A 21,599-nucleotide genomic window follows, 5' to 3' on the forward strand; every position below is an offset into this window, starting at 1 on the left:
GTGTAAACACTTTATTAATCATTAAGAACCTTTTATAAACCAGTTCTAACATAGTTTTCATACATCAACACAGGCTCACTATTTGGCAAGATGACTAAGCCTTATATTGACTACTTAGCGAGAATCAACTCAGTGAGCAACAGATACCAAGGATGCTGGCTGATGAAGAAGACGAGGTAAGCTAAGTAGCCAATATAGCCAATATAAGCTAAGTAGCCAATAGAAGGCTTAGCAGTACAGATAAATGTGGGCTCACTATTTGGCAAGCAACCGGTCACAGTCGCCCTGTTTATCTCATGTCTTATAAAAGCTTATTAACGATTTATAAAGTGTTCACAACCTAATTAATAAATGAACTACAAACTATTCATAAACCCTTTATAAGGGTAGTCTTATTGTAAAGTGGTACCGAATGTTCTTAGTTTAGCCTGTTAGCATGCTAACATTTGAGAAATGTATTTGGTCATTAAACACATTTGACCAGTTCAAATGTTAATCCTGATGATGGCACTAAATGAAAAGTTAAGGGATCAGTTATTTCTAATTGATCCTTCAGGGAACAAATTTCCAAGTGAAAATATTTGAATGAATTGTAAATAAGATATTACACTTAAAATATAATATGTCAACCTCATGGTGGTCAACAATCAGGGATCACTCATTTCAGTTAGACTGATATTTTGGAAAACATGAACGTACACAATTTTATGGCAATATGTCGTATATTTGTTGAGATGTTTCAGTCTGATCCAAAGCGGTACAGCTAGAAATCAAACGGACACCTATACTTTCTGATTCACATCATAACATTGCAACCCAATTTTTTTCTTTGTGTTGAAGTGTTTGTCTCGTATGAAAGCTGCCGTACCTTTAACCCCCTCTGGAAGGTGGAGATGGAGAGCAGAGCGAGGTCCTGCTGCTCCTCGGCGTAACGCACCAAGTAAACATACACCAGCTTCTTCACCTGCAGAAACAAACCGAATTATGTAGATTAGTAAAATGAAGCAAAGTGATAAAAACCTCAGTAAAAGGAGAGGGTGGAAATTGCCATTTTGGTTGAGGCCAAAACCCACAGGGCTTTGAAAGATGTGATAAGACGATTCTCAAATTACAAGCAAGAGGAAGCAGTGCAGAAAGCAACTTCTCTACCAGATGAAAACAACACAAGCCGAAGAAAAACAACAAATGCATTAAAGCCTTTTCCACAAACCTCAATGTTTTTACAGGCCACATTTTTCACCACAGCAGGGAAGAGATCAGATGCATTTTTTCCACGTGCGATCATCTGCAGAGAAGAGCAAGACAAAAGCAGCAGTGAGGATTTACATTTTTCATTAATTTGCAAAAGAAAATGTTTTATTTTATTCTGGCAGGCTCCTCCTTCCCTTGTTATCGTCCCCGTCCTGCAGAGAGGATGAATGAGGACATGGGTGTGGAGCTTCAGATGATGAGTTATGAATATTTAACAGCTGACTGCGCACTTCTCTGACCACGGTATTTCAATCTGCAGATCCTATTAAAGCATTCTTATCCTTCAAATGTATAAAATCAAGTTTGATACACACGACAAGCTTCGTGTGTTTGTCTGAATGATTTGTAAATGATGCACGTCGACTCGTACATATGGCGTTTGTTTTCTCATAACTTAGCGGGCCGTGGAGAATTCCCAGAGTAAACATTATGTATACTCACAGCCACGATGCGCTTCATCGCCTCCAGCTTCAGCGAGTCTTTGTTGCTGTCCAACATCTCCTTCAGGTCGTCGTGTCTGAGGGAGGAACACATGTTTAAGCTGCAGGGGGAACTGAGTGACCTCAAAGCAAGAAACAAGGACCTGTTTGGGTTCCATTCGACGCTCACCATGTCTCAAAGTCGGCAAGCGTGACCCAGAAATTATTCTCTTTGAAGAGAGAAATCCAGCTCGCCAAATATGGAAAAGCTTTGAAACGGCAGCTCATAAAAAGAGGGGTGTAAAGTGACACAATCCCTAAAACATGTTTACTTCTCAAAAAGATGATCAAAGACGTCTAATATTATCATACAGGCTCACTTCTTTATTGTTCATATAACTCGATAACCAACAACTGCAGGAGCGGAGCGCTGAACTGATCAATCGATCACCAGAAAATAAAAACATGTAATCAAGCACGATTGTAAAACAGTTTCTTGTTCCTCTGAGGATTTTTTAATAAAATATAAATATTGTGAATATCATTGGGCAAAACAAGTAGTTGGAAAACGTCACCTAAATCGTCATTTGTCACTTTTTCAATCTGTCGTTCTCACTGATCAACTACCTGTGGTATTGTGTTGTTACATTAATCCTTCATTACGATCTTACACACATTTTGGTTCTGCTCCATCCAAGTCTTATCAGAGACCTTCAACATCTTGAACAAACTGCTCTCCAACCCTTTTGGTACGTGGAGAATGAGAAGTCTCTTCATCTTCTAAATCAGTGGTTCCCAACCGGGGGGGCGCCAGGCCTCAGATGATTTGAGGCCAAATCTCATATTTAGACTTTTTTTTTTTTTTGTTACATAGAAATGTAAAGCAATACATGATTGTCACTAAATGCCTTGTCTCTACATTACAATAAAATATAAAAAATAATTGATTAATTAGAATAAAAATTCAAGTTAGTATAATAAAGGCATACAAAGACAGAAATGTATAATTCTTTCTTTAATGGAAATGTTTCTTCTGCCCGTAAAGTGTCCAAACCAGGCTTTTCTGGATAAGCGCATTTTTAAAACATAGTCATTGTCCATGCCGGTTTCAGTTGGATTATTTGTCACAGTTGCTCCGATCAGATCGGTCTCCTCCATTTTGTAGATTATGTATGACTTTTGAATCCACATAAACACATCGGCAAAATCCGGCTTACTTTGAGCATGTGTTTAAACGGTTGAATCCCTTTGTGAATTGTTTCCACTTGCGCCGTCCTTTCATTTCTTCATACAGAAGAATGAATTAATCCTGAGTCCAATAACCATCAAAGTCACTCCAATAGTGCTCCTTAATTACGCTGTCATCCTCCTTTAACAAAATACTTCACATTCATCTAGTTTGTGACAGTAGTTGTAGCATTTTTGAGACTTTTCAACTTTAATTACCGATGTTGCAGTAAAAATACACAGAGAGAATCAGTGCAGACCCCAAAGGTGGTCGGTTTATATGTACGATAGTAACTTCAGCGATTTGTACAGTACGTTCTTTTTACTTTTTCTGAGGTGATGAAAGTAAGAAATCAGAAAAAAGTATTTCTTTATGTCAAAACCGCAATGATTCCCAACCCTAATGAACATGAATTTTTAAAAATCTAAAAAGATATCTCCTACATTCAAAACGTTTTTTTTTAGGACAACAGCCTGCTTTTCCTTCCACATACACTATGAGTTTCTGTGACCCAGTTAACATGCGACTCCCCCCTGTCAGAGCCACTGGGATCAGACCAGAGCTCACAGAGGGATGCTTTTAGAGGATCTCCCCCTCCACCCTGCTGCCACACAGAAACACTAAAACAACACCGAGAGTTTCCACAGAAGCTGCCAGGAGGAACCTGCACACAGCAGCAGAGCGGACAGATCAGAGCAGCTGGAGAGACGCCACATAATCACATGTCCAAACACTGACCCTTCACATCTGACCTGCACCATGTAACACAACAGGAGGAACCACTGCTCCTTTTCTAGAGCAAGAAAACCTTTAGAAATAATGAGTTATAATTAGGATAATGCAACATGTCCTATTTGTTATTACACATTCAATTGTTGGTATGAGAACACCCATCCATCCATCCACCCATCCACCCATCCATCCATCCACCCATCCACCCATCCATCCACCCATCCACCCATCCATCCATCCATCCACCCATCCATCCACCCATCCACCCGTCCATCCATCCACCCATCCACCCGTCCATCCATCCACCCATCCACCCATCCATCCATCCACCCATCCACCCATCCATCCATCCACCCATCCACCCATCCATCCATCCATCCATCCACCCGTCCATCCATCCATCCATCCACCCATCCATCCACCCATCCACCCATCCACCCATCCATCCATCCACCCGTCCATCCATCCACCCATCCACCCATCCATCCATCCACCCGTCCACCCATCCATCCATCCACCCGTCCATCCATCCACCCATCCACCCATCCATCCATCCACCCATCCACCCATCCATCCATCCATCCATCCATCCATCCACCCGTCCATCCATCCATCCATCCACCCATCCATCCACCCATCCACCCATCCACCCATCCATCCATCCACCCGTCCATCCATCCACCCATCCACCCATCCATCCATCCACCCATCCACCCATCCATCTTCTCCCGCTTATCCGTGGTCGGGTCGCGGGGGTAGCAGTTCCAGCAGAGAGCCCCAAACTTTCTTTTCCCTGGCGACATCAACCAGCTCTGACTGGGGGGTCCCAAGGCGCTCCCAGGCCAGCGAAGAGATATAATCCCTCCACCTGGTCCTAGGTCTACCCCTTGGTCTCTTCCCAGCTGGACGTGCCTGGAACACCTCCCTAGGGAGGCGCCCAGGTGGCATCCTAACTAGGTGCCCGAACCACCTCAACTGGCTCCTTTCGACGCGAAGGAGGAGCGGCTCAACTCCGAGTTCCTCCCTGATGACCGAACTTCTCACCTTATCCCTAAGGGAGATGCCAGCCACCCGGCGGAGGAAACCCATCTCGGCCGCTTGTATCCGCACCCATGTTTAATTAAACCCTTGATCTATTTCACTTGCACATTGACGTTGTGTGCATTTTGTGTGTTCTTTTTTATTCTGGGGGTAACTTGTATGAAGGCTGCTAGAATTAGGATGACATATTTACTTTGCATGTCTCTGCTTGATTGTGATCTGTCTGCTGTTAAATCTAATTGTGTGTTGTCATCGGTTACTGTCTCTAAATACAGCACTTGTATTATATTGGCTTTCTAATGGCTGTTTTTAAATGTGTTTGAATGCACCTGTGTCTTAATAATGCTTTTAATGTTTATTTCGTAAAGCCCTTTGAGTTGCCTTGTGTTCAAAATGTGCCGTATGAATGGGAGGTGTGTGGTGCAGTGGGTTGAGCGTAGGTGTTCGGATCAGGGGGTCACAGATTCAAACCCCACTGCAGTCAGCATGTCGTTGTGTCCCTGAGACCCTTCACCCCAAATTGCTCCTGTGGGGATTGCCCACAGTATTGAGTATGTGAGTCGCTTTAGATAAAAGTATAGTGTAGCGTAGCATAACGTATTGAATCTAAAGAGTGGAGCTGGATATGAATGAGGGAAGAGTGAAAGTGGTGAGGAGTGACGGATGGGTTTAAGGTGGTGGCCTTTTTTGTTTGCAGTCGTGAGGGACAGGTTGACAGATGAGATCAGGCAGGAGTCTCCGTGGACCATGAGGCTCGGGTGACATTGTGATCTGCAGGGAATGGAAAGTAGGGAGCAGGTCGAGGAGAGGTGGAGGTTTGCGCTGGAGAGAAGAGGAATTCATAAAACAAGTTTAAGAGCTGCTTTCTCGACATTACATTGTTGAGAATTCAGAAAGCGTCACTTTGATAGCACAAAGGTGTGATTTAGAACCTGGCTGAATCCAATGTTCACATTTCATTCGGGAAAGCAATAAGGTTCATCTGAATATTTAAACAGTAAACTACTGGATATGTCATCATTTGTTAAAAACAATCCGTTATAAAGTCAGTTATGAACTGGGAAAGTTTCCTTTTGGTATCTTAACGGATTGAAGCATTAAACCTGGGTGGGGTTTAGTCGGGGGCGGGAGACGTGATTAAATGGCTGCAGAGCTGTACATTTCCCCAACTAGTTTCCAAGGCAACAAAGGAAGCAATAACATTTAAGTGAAGTGTCTTCCTGCAGAGCTGTGTTGCATCTGAAGCGTGTGCTGTGAGCTGTGGAGCCTGATGCTAACAGGTGCTACTCAGTGGAAACAATGCAACACTGACACAAGGAGCTATTATGTATAACGACTTGTATTGCATCTGCAAACAGGGGCTTGTTTGTGTCACGTTGTGAGCAGGCAATATAAAAAATAATTGATGCCGTGGTGGGAAGAAAAGTCTGGTTTTGATGTGCATATCGTGACCATGTGTTAATAAATCCATTGACATAACAAAGTATTTTTATGGATTACTCAATTCAGTTTTAATGTTTTACTAAACAGGCTGTTAAGCGTGTTAATTTTTCATCATTTTAATTTAGACTAAACTTGAAAAATAAAAAGCGATAAGAAAAGCCACGCTTATATCATGGCCTTATTTAAATATCCATATGTTTTTTTACAGTTAGTTTGACTTCCTTTAGAATAGGCATCAATCTAAATACTTATAGTCCTGTACAGATGTTGGGTATAACATAAGAATCTGCACTTTCATGAGCCCCCTACACAACGTCATCCTGATCCCAGATGCAAATCTCAATTTCAAAACCCATATCAAAAAGGTCTGCAATAAAGTAAAGTTCAATCTGTCAAATTACAGATACATTAGAAACGTCCTATCATCTGCAGCAGCTAAGCGATACCTTCACTCAATGGTCCTCTCCCACATCAACTACTAAGATAAGATAACATGGACTTTTATTAATCCCTTGTGGGGAAAATGTTTCTCTGCCATCCTAGTGTTAGGAGCAGTGGGCTGCCATTTTGAACGGCGCCCGGGGAGCAGTGTGGGGAACGGTGCCTTGCTCAGGGACACCTCGGTAGCACTTGGTCTTGCCGGGACTTGAACTGGTGACCTTCCAGTTGCCAAGCCAAGTCCCTATGGACATTGCCACCAGACCCACTGTCTGATAAACTGGTCCAATGCACACTCTACAGCTATACAAAATATAATCTGTTCAGCTGGGAAAATCTAATAGTTTACAAAAACATCTGCTTAGTTTCACTCGTGGGTTGGCTCCTCCTCCTCTGGCTTCATCAGCCTAAAGCCCACCTCAACCAGGGCTACTCGAGGTGCGGCGAGGGGAGACTGCACCATCCCATTTAGGAAAAGCGCATTCCGCCAGGCTGTGTTTTCATTCCACGCATCCCATCAATACCACAACCAATAAGAGAGTCCTCATGCTACTACACATTCAAGCACAGTGTTAAAAAGTGGCTCATTGAAAACCAACAGTGTCAGCACTGATGTGTGGGCGTGTGTATGAGTGTGTATTGTAAATGTTTTATTGATTTATTATCATGACTTGCTCTAATCTGTATTCAGTGATGTCATCTATTGTAAATGTGTACAACGGTATAACAATGTTGTGGTATTTTTATTATTGCTTTTAGGATGTCTGTCACCATCTGGCAAAGGGACTGTCGATGAAAACTAGCCTGTTGGCTAATTCGAGTACTTTCACATGTTTTTAGTATGTTGACTAATGTACACTGTCCCTTGTTTTAAATAAATCAATTCAATTCAATTCAAATGTAAAACAACTGAACAATTTCTTTTAGTTAGAGTTAAATAACAGATTCAAAATGTGTTGCAGCCGTTAAGTGCTGTCAGATCTTCAGAGTTATGTAAATCCATTCAGATTGGAATTGGATTTCAACGTTGTATTTTTCTTTTTGAGCTATTTATGCTTTTGCTCGACATGCAGTGAAACCATGACTTCAAAAGACTTCCCAGACTATTTGATCCGACTGTGTTTAGAAGTTCTGCATCAATCCTGTGTGAGGGGGAGGCTGTTGGAGTAAAAGACATATTTCATCTGTTTGGGGTGTGGCGGTGGCCAATGCAGAACAGCTGATTGAACACGACTCACAATGTGTGTGTGTGTGTGTGTGTGTGTGTGTGTGTGTGTGTGTGTGTGTGTGTGTGTGTTAGCTAAGAAGGATTTCAGTTTTCGCCTCAATGAACAAGGTTCTCTCTTTCACACGCTTCAAAACCTAAACTCATCAAAGACTGTCGAATTAAAACCTGCCAGTATCTATCAAATTCATTTGTGACGGTTTATTTTTAGGCGTGTGCGGTGAGCCAACGAGTGTTTCTTGGGCACAAATATGTGGCTGTATTGCAAAACAAATTCACTTTGACAAAATGTGTGTAATTATTGCCCGAAGCATTGAAGCGCAAGTATGAGTAACGCTAACGCTGATTTCATTAGTTAGTTCGAGCATTCGGTAAAAAGTACAATATTTAACTGAAGATGTTCCTGCAACACAAGTTTCACGACAATTAACCAAATAGTTGCTGCGAAACTTTACAAATAGACACTAAGAATGTCAACCTTTGTGACACTAGAGGGAAAACATGGGATCAGCAAAGCCCTGACACACCATCCATCAGTGTTCAAATCATTACGCCAATACCATGTCTAAAAAATAAACACCATTTACTTGATGCAGTACATTTGCTGTCTGAGCTTCACACAGGGGAGAAGCACATTTTCTATCGACTACACCCTCCTGCTGCTGCTGCCACATAACGCTGCTCTGACCGTGTTCTTTCTAAGCTCTCTGTATTAGTGTACCTGCCAGAATGTCACGACAGAGTGAAGAAACGTACCAACCGGAATCTTAATTTCGTTGGCAGCTTATATCAATGTACCCCCCACGAACAGCCTCGCTAATTCATAACGTGACAGGGATCCATGCGGCTCGTGTTGATGACAAATCTAATTAAAAAAAACACAACAAAACACATTGATTACATTTGCTCAAGCGCAGGTGAAATGTGAAAGCTGTGAAAGGGGAATTATCAGCAACCGCAGTCACAAGTAACACATGCATTGTTATTTAAATGTGTAGTGTTAGTAGTAGTAGCACACAAGGTTGCTTAAAAACAGCAAAAGCATTCGAATTCAAAAGAGGACATATTCTGCTCGCTATCAGGTTCATATCAGTGTGTAGTGTCTCTCCTGGGACATGTCTCCATGCTCTAATGGTCAAAAAGCCACCCTCTGTCTGAAACCAGAGCCCAGTCTGCTCTGATTGGTTTGCTGTCCGGCTCTGTTGTGATTGGTCAACCGCTTAGAGATGTCCCGCCCCTTAGCCTCACGTATAATGAGATGGTACACAATCGAAAAGAAGGGCGAGTGTTAGTGATGTCACTATGTTAAGGAAGTAAACAAAGGAATCCAATGGAAGTATTTCAAGCGGGGGGGGGGGGGAGTGCGGAAGAGAAACTCGCCTTTGCAGACCATTTACAGGCACCTATATATCACACCACAGGAAATGGTAAACCCCCAAAAGCATAGAAGGGCCCCTTTAAGTAAGAGGTAGGTGAATATAATGAAAATATCTCTTTCACACTGAAAGCTGAAACATGAAAAGTGGCCAAAAGAAAGAAGATTGAAAAGTTATGAATGCACCGCAGGACACACAGCCACCCTGGGTATGTTCCAGTCTGCAGCTATAAACGCCACCTCAGTGAATTCTCTCATGCTGAGCACAGGTGGGAAAAACGACTCTGGGTTCAAACGTCATGCCCACAGTAATTCTACACCAACAGCGCTTCTCTCCTTTCTCAGGATCTGGTCTCGAACAACGGCTGAATTCACAATCAGCTCTGAATTATTGAACCCTCTGTGGTACGACGGGCATGACGGCGGTCGGGTTACTCCAGCCGAGAGATCAGCAGCACTCTCCGGATGGAAAGTCTGCATGGAAGAAGAGCCTCCAAATGATCAATAAAACAACTTCACACGCAGTTGAGCTGGAACAGAGCTCTGCACGACTCGTACACTGCTTTACATAATGCATCTCTATCAGCAGGGACTTTACCGTTTCTTGTATAACATATTCCTGCTTAAACCAAACAGAACTGGGCTTCAGTAAAGCTCTTTTCCTGTCAAATTAGAATACAATCCAAGTGTAATTATAGCTCTGGATAAGCAAATCTATTTCTGTAGAGCTCCACTTTTGATGTTCATTTGAAAGGTTTGCGCTCCAATTAATTCAAGGGTACTTGCCTTGGCGTGACTCAAAGGTCTGACTCATAACAGAGCTTAATAACATGTCTTAAAGCTATGGATCTGTATGAAACATAATGAAGCTTCCTTACGTCCGGTATATATCATTTCTATAAAAAGGTAAACTGTATAAATGCAAACACGTCCTCTCTCTCTCTTTAACAAGTCTACACATTTGTAACGGCTCACAAGTGGTTCCAGTCTTGTTTGACTTGTGAAAGTGAAGCCATGTCTGATGTGAAATGATTTCCCATGTCGCTTATGTCAATGATGTTTGTTCATTTATCTTCACACTCGATCTGAAACGATTTTTCATATGGCCCAAACATTTTGATAAGAAACGAATTGTTTGTGTTTGTCAGATAGAACATTTCCTGCTTCTGAAATTACACGATGTTATGACTTAAATGTCTATTGGTTTCAGGCTGAAAATGTTGCCTTGGACATTTTGAAACTGACCGGCATTTGACGTATTTCTGACCATTTATAGTCCAACAACTAACGAGTGGGTAAATTGAGTGAAACGTACTCAAAAAACAGTCTTTAACCGTAAGCATAGTGCCAAAGGGATTCTCCTGGATTTTCCTACCGCAAAGGTTGACTTTGAAAAATGCTTCCACCTCCACCACCTTCCTCCAGTGATGAGTGTTCCTCATGGTCCCCTCCTCCTCCTCCTCTTCCTCCACCTCCACCTCCCGACCCCCCGGAGCGGAGGTGTCGCAGCTCGTCGGGCTGCAGGGCGCTGTACCAGGCCTGGTGCACCCCGTCGGGGGTCAGCACGGGGCTCTTGTCCTCCTCCTGGCCCTGCACCTGGCTCTGCACCGTCTTCACCATGTTCACCGCGCTCACCGGCAGCTGCAGCAACAGCCTCTGCATGGCCGTCATGGTGGGAACTTTAGAGAAGGCAACCTGTAGAATCCCAGGTAGACAAAGTGGAGGGATGGCCGTTTTCTGAAAGCCACTCCTCAGTGTGCATCCACTGGACGGTTCTCCTCCTTCACACAGTTAGATTCTGTGTTAGAAATACTCCTCCGAGGTGAAGTTGATCCAACGTGGACATTTCTTGCAAAAAAATTCTCCTCCACGGTTGAAATACTTTGCCTCCTGTAATCCAAATCCACGGGATCCCCAGAGCAGCGAGGGTTCTCTCCTTCCTCCTGTTACTGCTGAGTCGATACGCATCCAGTGGAGCAGCAGACATCAGCTGCTCGGTAAATGGATGCTCGGCAGAGAGGGGCGTGGCGGGGTTTTATTCGCCTCTCCTCCTGCACCAGCCTCTCTTTCTCTCTCCCTGTGCACACACACACTATGTCCACATATGCCTTTCTAAATCCCTCTGACAATGACACAGCCTCTCCCATCTTTTGCCACGTTATCACTCAGCCCCTTCACGCTGGTCATCTTCGCTCTGCCTCGTCACATTAACATCGTGAAATCTCGTTTTAACTCTCACACAGCGTACTGTATCCGCCTGCACCTAAAACTCACAGCCAACAACCCAGCTCTGAAACACCGGCAGATTATTTTAAATATTCCCAACTACTCAACTACTCCCATTATGTTCAAAACATGCACCTGCCTGATTAATATTTTAAATTCTGTGAGGTGCCTTTTTTTCTTCTTCTCTCGTCTTACATGACTCAGCGTTCAGTGTCGTGATGAGCGCTCTCTCTCTCTCTCTCTCTCTCTCTCTCTCTCTCTCTCTCTCTCTATCTCTCTCTCTCTCTCTCATAATACACAGAGTTGGTAGGTTTTAGTGCATGTAAACGGTCTGCAAAGGCAAAATTCCCTGTGTTCCCTCCAGAGGGAGTTTCTCTCCCACACACTGCCCCCCCCCTGCCTGAAATGGGCAAAACGGGGCAATGGGCAAAACTTTCGTAACAAAGTGACATCACTATGTAACACTTACCCTTCAATTTGCTAGCGCTAAGGGGCGGGACATCTCTAAAGCCCCTGTCACACTGTCCCGAAGTTGACACCCGATGGACACACGAATATGGAATTGTGAATTTCGCACGAAGATGGCCCCGAACCACACACGAAGGCAACATTTACATTACATTTAAGACATACAACTGCAATAAAAGTAACACAAACAATTATGTTACAGTACTATGATACTGTACTGATATCTTCAGACTTTGTTCTTTACTTTATCCGTCTTTATATGTAGAAGATATTACGTTTTCTCCGTAATGTTGTTTCCATAACAACAACAATTTCCTGTCAACTGTCCTTCAAAATAATATATTATATCCTTTTTAGTTTCACAGAACACAAATTGGGTTATTTACATAATATATTTACATGATTTTGTTGTGCAATAAAACAACCCGATGGACACACGATAAAGGAAATGTTCAAATTCGGCTGTGATCGTAGCAACATCGGGCCGTTCGTGAGGGCATCTTAAGCCATCGTGTGACCGCTGGCGGAGTTTCTCAGGCTCCGGCAGCAACTTCGTGAGCGGAGGCAAAATCTTTGGCATGCCAAAAAATTGCCGAAGGACCTTGAGAAGGTTCATTTTCGTGTTGAATTCGTGTGTCAATTTTGCCCTTCGTAAGGCCATCGTGAGGGCATCTTGTTATCCTCGGTGCCATCGGGCATTCGCCCCGATCAGAGTGAATGCGAATGCACCGATGATAACACGAAGATGACACGATTTGACAAGATGCCCTCACGAGTGCCTTACGAAGTTGCCGCTCACGAAGTTGCTGCCGGAGCCTGAGAAACTCCACCGGCGGTCATACGATGGCTTAGATGCCCTCACGAATGGCCCGATGTTGCTACGATCACAGCCGAATTTGAACATTTCCTTTATCGTGTGTCCATCGGGTGTCAATTTCGGGACAGTGTGACAGGGCCTTAAGCGGTTGACCAATCACAACAGAGCCGGCCAGCTAGCCAATCAGAGCAGACTGGGCTCTGGTTTCAGACAGAGGGTGATAAGAGGTGCTGCAGCACAGGCAGTATGAGAACAATAAAGAGCTTTTTGAACATGAAAGCACGGAGACAGGCACTAAATACAAATAGTCCCTTTCAAACTAAATATCTTGTAATTCCATCCCAAAAAGATATCTCCTGCACACTTCTACATCGGGAGCAGTGCAGCCATATCATATCCTCTGAATGAAGGCGACTAACAGTAAAAGTGATATATGAAGGCTTTCATGAATAAATAAACTCCAAGTATGCAAGAGCTGCAGCTGGATAATTCATATTCTTCCCCATTTTGAAGAAACGCACCATTTTGCTCTAAAGCGGACAGACGTGAGGATTGACATCGACATACTAAATAAGATTAAAGACAGAAAGCCCGGGGGGGAAGCCCGGCTTTTACTTAATTAAACAGCCAATCAAAAGCCGTCAGACAAGAAGAAGGGCTACCGTAACATGTCAATACTAAATTATACTTCAGTACTATATGTGACTATGTGGTGCAGAGCCACGACGAAACAGAACAAAGCAGAAACATCTCTGTAGTCCGTTCACACGAGTACATTTCTTCGTAGAGAGGAAAGGTGATGCTCAGAATGATGATAACACAGACTGACATGATTTGACAACTGGAGCTACATCTCACATCTGCCGTGTTTCCAAGGAGACGGCAGTGAAGGTCGAGTGAGCGCTTTCATTGTTGTGCTTACAGACAAACCTGTTAATCTGCCTCCACTGAGGAGACTGACTTCTGCAAACACCGGAGCAACGCCCAGCCCACATTTCAATCAATCATGGCGGCAGGAATTAACCGTCAGTAGTTTAATACTAACGACAATCCTTCTCCAGATCCAAAGGTCACAGTTCACAAATGACATCGGCAATCTATTACATTACGTGTTACTTGTTAGACGCTTTTATCCAAAGCGACTTGCATCAATACTGTGGGTAATCCCCACAGGAGCGCTTTGGGGTGAAGTGTGTTGCCCAGGGACACAACGACATGCTGACTGCAGTGGGGTTTGAACCTGTGACCCCCTGACCCAACACCTACGCACAACCCACTCCGCAACACGCCTCCATGTATAAACAAAGAGCTCCATCTGCTGGTGAAGCAGGGCTGTTATTGGTGGAGCAATAAACAGCAATGCTATTACACACGTTCCCAAACGGAGATACATGCAGAGAAAATAGTACACGAGATAAAAACCAAACAGCTACACAAAAGAACATGACAAAAGTGGTCTCAAAATGACACTCGTAGCCATATTCTACAATTTAGCAAACACTACTAACACAGAACTAACATCTAAATGAAAGCTTGCCGTGGGAAAAGGGGTTTATGTAATCCAACACTTAAGGGTAAAGCAGCTCCGATAGCTTTTGCATACTTTCAAAGGTCTTATTCATAACACAGGGTTCAAACACATGTCTTATGAAAAGGGTGCCGACAGAGAAACCATGGATCTTTATGGAACATAAAAAAGCTACATACAAAAAATATATTTTGATTAGTATGATTATAAATATTTCCTCTCTCTTCCTCTAACACAGGGGGGTCGAACTGAAATACACAGTGGGCCAAAATTAAAAGATGGGTACTAGTCGAGGGCCGGACTGGTTCAAAAGACTTATTGAAATGAACTTATTGCACATATTAAACCTGGAACTAACAAAGATTAAATTATTGTCTATAAAAACAACATGAAACATTAAATAATCAGTTGCATTCATTTCTTATGGCTCTATCTGCAGCTTTTCCAGAGTCATTTCTTATGATCACATTTCTCCACAGGCCAACAACAGCTTCAACAAAACTATTTCCCTCAAAGTGAAAACCAAACATGCCCTGCTGTCGTGAGAGAAAGTGCAGAAGGAAACATCCATTAAACCCAGTGTGCTGCCCTGTGATGAGTTCAGATACTTGGCGTCTCATCTCGGGTGCAAGGTCATCAATGTTTGGGCTCAGGCTCTGAGAGGAGGAAACCCTCAGGATGGAGTGAAGGTGTGCGTGCAATATACCGGCGGGCCAGATCTAATAGTAATTAAAAATTATCCTGCGGGCCGAAATTAAATCCACCACGGGCCTGATTTGGCCCCCGTGCCTTGAGTTTGAAACATGTGCCTTAACAAGTCTACTCACTTCTCTGTATGGCTTTAACACCAGTGGTTCCAGTCTGTGTTGACTTGGTAAAGGGAAGCCATGTCTACTATGAAGTGTGTCATATGTTGCTTATGTGAAGGATTTATGGTAATTATTGTAATACAATACATTTCAAGAGAATATCTATCTCTTCTTATTAGAATGAAGCTGAGATGCATGTATTGTATCTCCAACAGAGGGCGACTGCATCACAACACATGGGCACCGATGAGTCATACGGATGCATTTAGTATTAGTCAGCAGCAGTAGCTCGTCAGCACGCACAGTCAAACTGCTGCATCTAAGCCCAACACACCAGAAGGGAACCGCTATGGCCCGCGGTGTATTTTTAAGAAGGTTTGTGAGTGACCCTGAAGTATCTCAGTGCCATGAGTCCATTCTCCTCATGTAAGTGAAGGTGTTTCAGCGCTTTCTTTTCTCCTTTAGCATAAGCTAAGGTCCCACAATTCCTTGCAGCTACAACATTAAAAGCCAATGCACGTCAATAACATCCACCATCACATATTTACGCATTAATTAGATTAAGTTTAGAGTGTTTTCGCACCACTGATGTGTTTTGTTACTGGCTAATTATTAATGATGCTTCACATCTTTTCTTGACCTTGTGTTTCTGTCCATTTAGGTCAAGAACAATTCATAAAAAGACATAGAAGCCGTGCTTTTTTCACTTATTTTGCTCCTTGAAAAGTCCTCTCAGGATATTGTGGGTGAGTCCAGTGATGCTTGTGAGAAAGGTAACTTCGTCTCTGTGGACCGACGGCTTCGGGCCTTGTAATATTGCACATGTGGTTTAGTTTGAAAGTGTTTCCCCTCCCGTTTAGTCTGTGGCTGGTGATTGTGTTCACCTGGTGCCCCGTGCTGTCTCCTCCCCCCCACCTGTGTCTTGTGGGTTTATTAGTGTGTGTGTGTGTGTGTGTGTGTGTGTGTGTGTGTGTGTGTGTGTGTGTGTGTGTGTGTGTGTGTGTGTGTGTGTGTGTGTTTAGGCTCTGTTCTCCCTGTCAGTGGACAGGTAGTGTGTGTGAGTGTGTTGCTGCTGACTGTGTTCAGGTGGACAGCAATTGAGGCTGTGAATAAGTGCCCACACCGGGTTGCATTCGGACGTCCTGCCTCTGCCTCCTTGCTTGGTCGGGCCGCTCAACGGTCGGTCTCACAATGCTGAACATACGTTTCTGTTTCACTCTGTAAGCGTTGTTGCACTTAAGTTATTGTCGCATTACTGGACATTTCCACTTAGTTTCTCACTTCTACTAAAGACACTACGATTTAAATGATAACAAATGTTTTTAAATGCTAATGCGCACTTCCTGTTTCAGGACAATCTCCAGCCTGCTCCTGCAGAATCACAATTTAGAGTTCACCTTGGGTCAACGTTGGCCGAGCGGATGTTCACGTTGACAATGTCCCTTTTTTTACAGAAGACATTTTGACGGGTAACATTAGGACAGGCAAACGTGTCGTTAGTCAAATGAGCGAGGGCTGCAGTGATCTAGTTTCACACCAACATATACGATGGCTAAATTCAATTTCGATTCTTTGATTTCAGGTTCTGCTTTCTCACACAAAACAGAGCCATTGTTAGTGTTCCAGTGTTGCTTCGGTGACAAGTCAAAATGTCTGCTGAATAAAGTGAGAAGTGACCGAGGGGCAGACAAATCAAAACAACAGACGGACATTTTGATTCCTATTAGTACACAATTCCCCGCAGCATTTTACCAACAAGGCCTTTTTCACAGCAGACATGTCGGCGTGTCACTGTAGGAAAACAGACATTAATAATGACTGCATGACATTTAGGAGAGAGCGCTCCGGGGCTTTGTGTCGTACATGCCGTCTCGCTGCAGGGACACGCAACGAGCCTGACACTTCATTCACGAACTTCGTTTCACCTGTGTGTGAGCATCATAGGACGACGACAGAAAGCACGCCTGTGGCGGTATGGCTTTCCGAGACGCTCTTGAAACGGAGTGAAATAACATGTTGGCTTATAAAGAACATGAAAAAGCTTGTGCTCATGATTCATTCATAATGAAGATAGATAATACTGTTATAAGGCCGTTTCCATGACAGCATGGCAACTCGGTTAATACGTTCTGGTCAAAAAACACATAAACATATGTCACATACTGTATAGGCTCTTGTTTGTGAAACTGTACCAACACTTTATTTAGCCGGAGCTCTTCGACGTGGGGTCCAGTGAACGAGACATTTAAAAAAAAAAAAAGACAGTTTGACATGTCTCACAAGGAAAGCACTGATGTAAATAATAAATACGATGGCTTAATTGACAAGTCAAGTCAAAATATTAGCTTTAAAGGTCACCTATTATGCAAAATCCACTTGTTCATGTCTCTTCTACATCAACATGTGTGTCCTCTTCTTCGTGTCTCTTCTACATCAACATGTGTCCCCTCTTCTCCATGTCTCTTCTACATCAACATGTGTCCCCTCTTCTTCATGTCTCTTCTACATCAACATGTGTCCCCTCTTCTTCATGTCTCTTCTACATCAACATGTGTCCCCTCTTCTCCATGTCTCTTCTACATCAACATGTGTCCCCTCTTCTTCATGTCTCTTCTACATCAACATGTGTCCCCTCTTCTTCATGTCTCTTCTACATCAACATGTGTCCCCTCTTCTTCATGTCTCTTCTACATCAACATGTGTCCCCTCTTCTTCATGTCTCTTCTACATCAACATGTGTCCCCTCTGTGGAAAGAGACTCTGAAAGTTGCAGGAACAAAGATTCTCTCTCTTTTTGATCCATTTCTATAAAAACCTGTCTGAAAATTAGCTGATCAGATTGTGGCCACTTTATGATGTCATAGCGATGTTTTGACTTGTGTAGCCATTAGCCAATCAGCAACCAAGGTAACCCCCCCCCCCCGCCCCTTATCACCTGCATCTCCTCCTAGAGCTCCATTGTGTTCTTTGTAACCAAATGTCTCTCAGAGGGGCGTGGGGAGGGGCTCCTTATTTTCATCTAAAGTAACAGACAGAGAATCAGCACTTTGGAAACAGGGCTGAAACAGAGGGGATTATGGGTAATGCTGCAATGATCTGTTTGCTGTTTGGAGCCAAACACTTCAGAGACATGTTTGTATCTGGGAGCTATAATATATGGATGAAAAACAGTATGATAGGGGACCTGTAAAGAAGGCCTACAGAGAAACAGCCTCTCTATTTACACATTAAATAGGTCTAACTGTGGGTGGCTGGAAGGACTTTAATACTCAGCCCAATTGAAGTCTCAGATGTTATCCCTAATATCATCACATGGTAAGAAAGGTCAAGTATAACCGAAGAAACCCAGTTGATATAGACGTATTCTTTCTAAGACGCATATGTACATCCTGTAGTCTGTGCCAGCTGTAGAGAAGACTAAATAAACTCTACTGGGAATAGGGTGCTCAACGGAGCCCGTCAATTATACATGGAATTTATTATCTAATCAAATACCAGTATTCTCCATAACTACGGCCACAGCAGAGCCCCACTTACACCAAGTCACTCTTTCATACTCTACTTTTACATCCAGAACATGACGTCCTCATTAACTTAATCAATCAGAATAGTTTATTAGTTCTAGGACCACCTTCCTGCTGGTCACTGCAGGTATGATGTTGTATGAATATAAGCTCCTGCCCTGTCTCTTCTTCAGATGGAGTACCATCCTCCTTCCCCACAAAAAGAGAAATGTATCGGAAAGAACAACATGTTCCCGAGCAGGACGAGTTCTCCTGCAGGATGACGATTCTGTCGATCGATGCATTGGGTTTAGCAGCTTTATGTTGAACATGGATTATTGGTCAGATAAATGAGTGATTTTAAATCTTAAATCTTACTGTCTTCTTTTGCTTATGCTCGAAGGCCCCGAGGTATACAGTCATGTCCTCAGAAACAAATGCATCTGAAACAGTATTCTAGCCAGTGAGGATTATCTTAAAACGGACTAATGTTTCCTTTAAGTCTGGTTTGTTTCATATTGTGTGGCTTTTTTATGGATGTTAGACATATTTTGAAGGTTTAACAGATTCAAAAAGAGGGTTTCAGAGTGAGAGAGAATAACCAGGCTTCCTGCTTGATGTTATAATACACTTACTTCAGTCTTATCACTGGACTCTCATTTTTATTGGGATTAAAATGTCTAAGTGGATAAACTGAGGGACACTTTCCCTTCTTGTTTGGTAGTAAACTGAACGTCTTTGTGTTAAGAAAAGAACGACAAATCAACATGGAGAATACCATCTTATTGTGGAAATATCATACTGTGTATGTGTTAAACTCCTAAGTATTGATCACTGTATTGATCAACAACAACAATTCTAACTAAACAAACTAATTAAATGAGTAGGCCTAAACTTTGGGAACTTTTAAATGTTTTGACATCTATAGGCCAAACAATTAATACATTCTATATATTAATTGAATAATGAGCATAATCGTTAGTTGAATCCCTTAATAATAATATTATTAGTATTAGTATTAGTAGTAGTAGTAGTAGTAGTAGTAGTAGTAGTAGTAGTAGTAGTAGTATGCTTGATACATGGTTATTATGTCTATAGCCACTGAAATCATGGCTGAAAAACTGCATAACAACAAGGACACAAGCCTCCATCCTCACACCAACACGCAAGTATATGTTTATTCATTCTTAGAATCATGACTGAATAAGGTCTTATATGTTATTCCTTACTCATCACTGATACTAACAACCTATTCCAGGTCATAATAAACGAGGTCTATGTCTTTATATTTACAATAGGGCGCATGTGTATAACGTGACGCTGTGCTGCCGCTCTGCGCGCTGTCCAGCAGGGGTGGTGCTGATCTGAGGCCTGGCACCCAGTCTGACAGGCCTTTCATAAGATATCACCTCACAAAACATCAAGTAAATACAAGCTCCAAACATGTTAACGCTTGTAAACACACACCAGTGAATACACATGTATTGAAAGTCAACACCAGAGCTGGGTTGTCATTTGACGCGAGCGAAGAAATCACGGTGAGAGCTTCACCACCAGAAAAAAAACACCGATTGTAAATCACGGGCCTAATAGCAAACAAAGTTCACTTGGAGAGGGTTTTATATTGCAATACAAAATGCATTTTAACGTACAGGACACCACCCACACCCTGCACCTCCCCCGCAATTAGCTGCACCGGTACCCCCCCCCCCCAACAACACGACAAATAAAATCCGCGTCAAGCTGCACCAGGTGGCTCTGTACCTTTTGTAGTCGGAGGAGAAGATCCCTCCGCTCGCCGGGTCGTGTCCATATTCCGGCTCCCCGACGCTGGACGAGCCTCCCTTCTCATCGTTGAAAGCGGAGCTGGCCGACATTTTTCTCTCTGATGGAGGTTTAGTGCAGAGGACAGCGGGATATAGAGCTCTTAAAGGCGCACTGACACTCGGCCGGGATCCGGGAGATGCTCGCTGCAGAGGGGGATGATGGGGGAAAGAGGAGGGGGAGAATTGATGCACAGATCACGTGATTTATTACAGGATTGTAGTCCCTAAACCCGGAAGTGTTTGACCTTTTTTTCAGAATTTCTAGAAGGTGTATTGACTATGCACTTTTCAAAAAGATATAAAAGAGACTTATTATTATAAACTAACACATTGAACAATATACAATATAGATTTCAGTATAAATTAAATGAGAAAAAAACTACACTGTTCATAATATTACACTAATGTACATGTAACACAATAACATTTAATTTAATATTATGGTATTTTGAGACCCTATGAGCAAATTACATGGTACACTTTTGAAAGGACATCCATAACATTCATCTGTCTGCAACTTACAAATTATTTATCTTATATATCATATTCCAATTACTTGTATATAGACTCTCCTTGCACTATTTCTATTCTATTTCATTTGTATTACTTGCACTATTTTGTCTGTTTTATTATGTTGCACCGTTGGAGGAGCCTGTGACCTAAGATTTTCATTGACATATCGACACTGTAGCTATGTACGAATTACAATAACAGCCTCGAATCTGTATAGTAGTGTCCCAATTAAATACATGAATAATACAAGTCAAAAAGATTCCTTCTTGGTCAAAACACCAGAAATGGTGACATAGCATTTTTGTGTTGCCTATGAAAAAAATTGCATTGATTTGATTGTTATTTTTGGTGTGGACGTGAGAAAGACTACCACTTTGTGGAGAATAATAGCGACCCAAATAATAATTTTTTTAAAAGTACTGTAAGAATGTTCATGTTTTGCTTCTTTATATTTCTACTTCATTAAGAGGGAAATGTTTGACCTTTTACTAGTAGGTAGTTTGTTTGAAGATTAAAGTTACTGATAACTAGTTTCAGTTGTGGCAAGTTAGTCAAATATCTGAAACACAGGCAGCAGAAGCTGTTGTAGCAACATAACTGCAATAGTAGTTCAGGTAAATTGCAGTGGTCCTTATAGCTGTAGTATCTCAGTCTTTAATGCCACCTAGTGGCTTCATGCAATAATCCTTAATCTGCTTCTTTAGCCATATACAATGCATTAACAAGAATCTTATATATTGACAATATTTGTATGCAG

General features: G+C 42.5%; 1 protein-coding gene across 7 annotated transcripts in view; it reads right to left on the bottom strand.

Moving 5' to 3' along the window:
* LOC117447559 (AP-3 complex subunit beta-2) overlaps positions 1–20,476 on the bottom strand; it is a 64,681-nt gene extending 44,205 nt beyond the window's left edge. For 4 of the 7 annotated variants that reach the window (XM_034084298.2, XM_034084295.2, XM_034084297.2 and 1 more), the window contains exons 1-4: positions 20,268–20,476; positions 1,693–1,768; positions 1,211–1,285; positions 869–964 (exon numbers count right to left, since the gene is read on the bottom strand). In XM_034084298.2, the coding sequence (XP_033940189.1) occupies positions 869–964; positions 1,211–1,285; positions 1,693–1,768; positions 20,268–20,380 (360 nt within the window). In that variant the 5' untranslated portion in view covers positions 20,381–20,476. Of the gene's footprint in view, positions 1–868; positions 965–1,210; positions 1,286–1,692; positions 1,769–10,527; positions 10,596–20,267 lie in introns of those variants that run through there. The other 3 variants (XM_034084292.2, XM_034084290.2, XM_034084293.2) reach the window with 2 other exon arrangements.
* Between the last annotated feature and the right edge of the window lie 1,123 nt (positions 20,477–21,599).

The sequence above is a fragment of the Pseudochaenichthys georgianus genome, chromosome 6 (assembly GCF_902827115.2).
Source record: "Pseudochaenichthys georgianus chromosome 6, fPseGeo1.2, whole genome shotgun sequence".
Lineage (NCBI taxonomy): Eukaryota > Metazoa > Chordata > Actinopteri > Perciformes > Channichthyidae > Pseudochaenichthys > Pseudochaenichthys georgianus.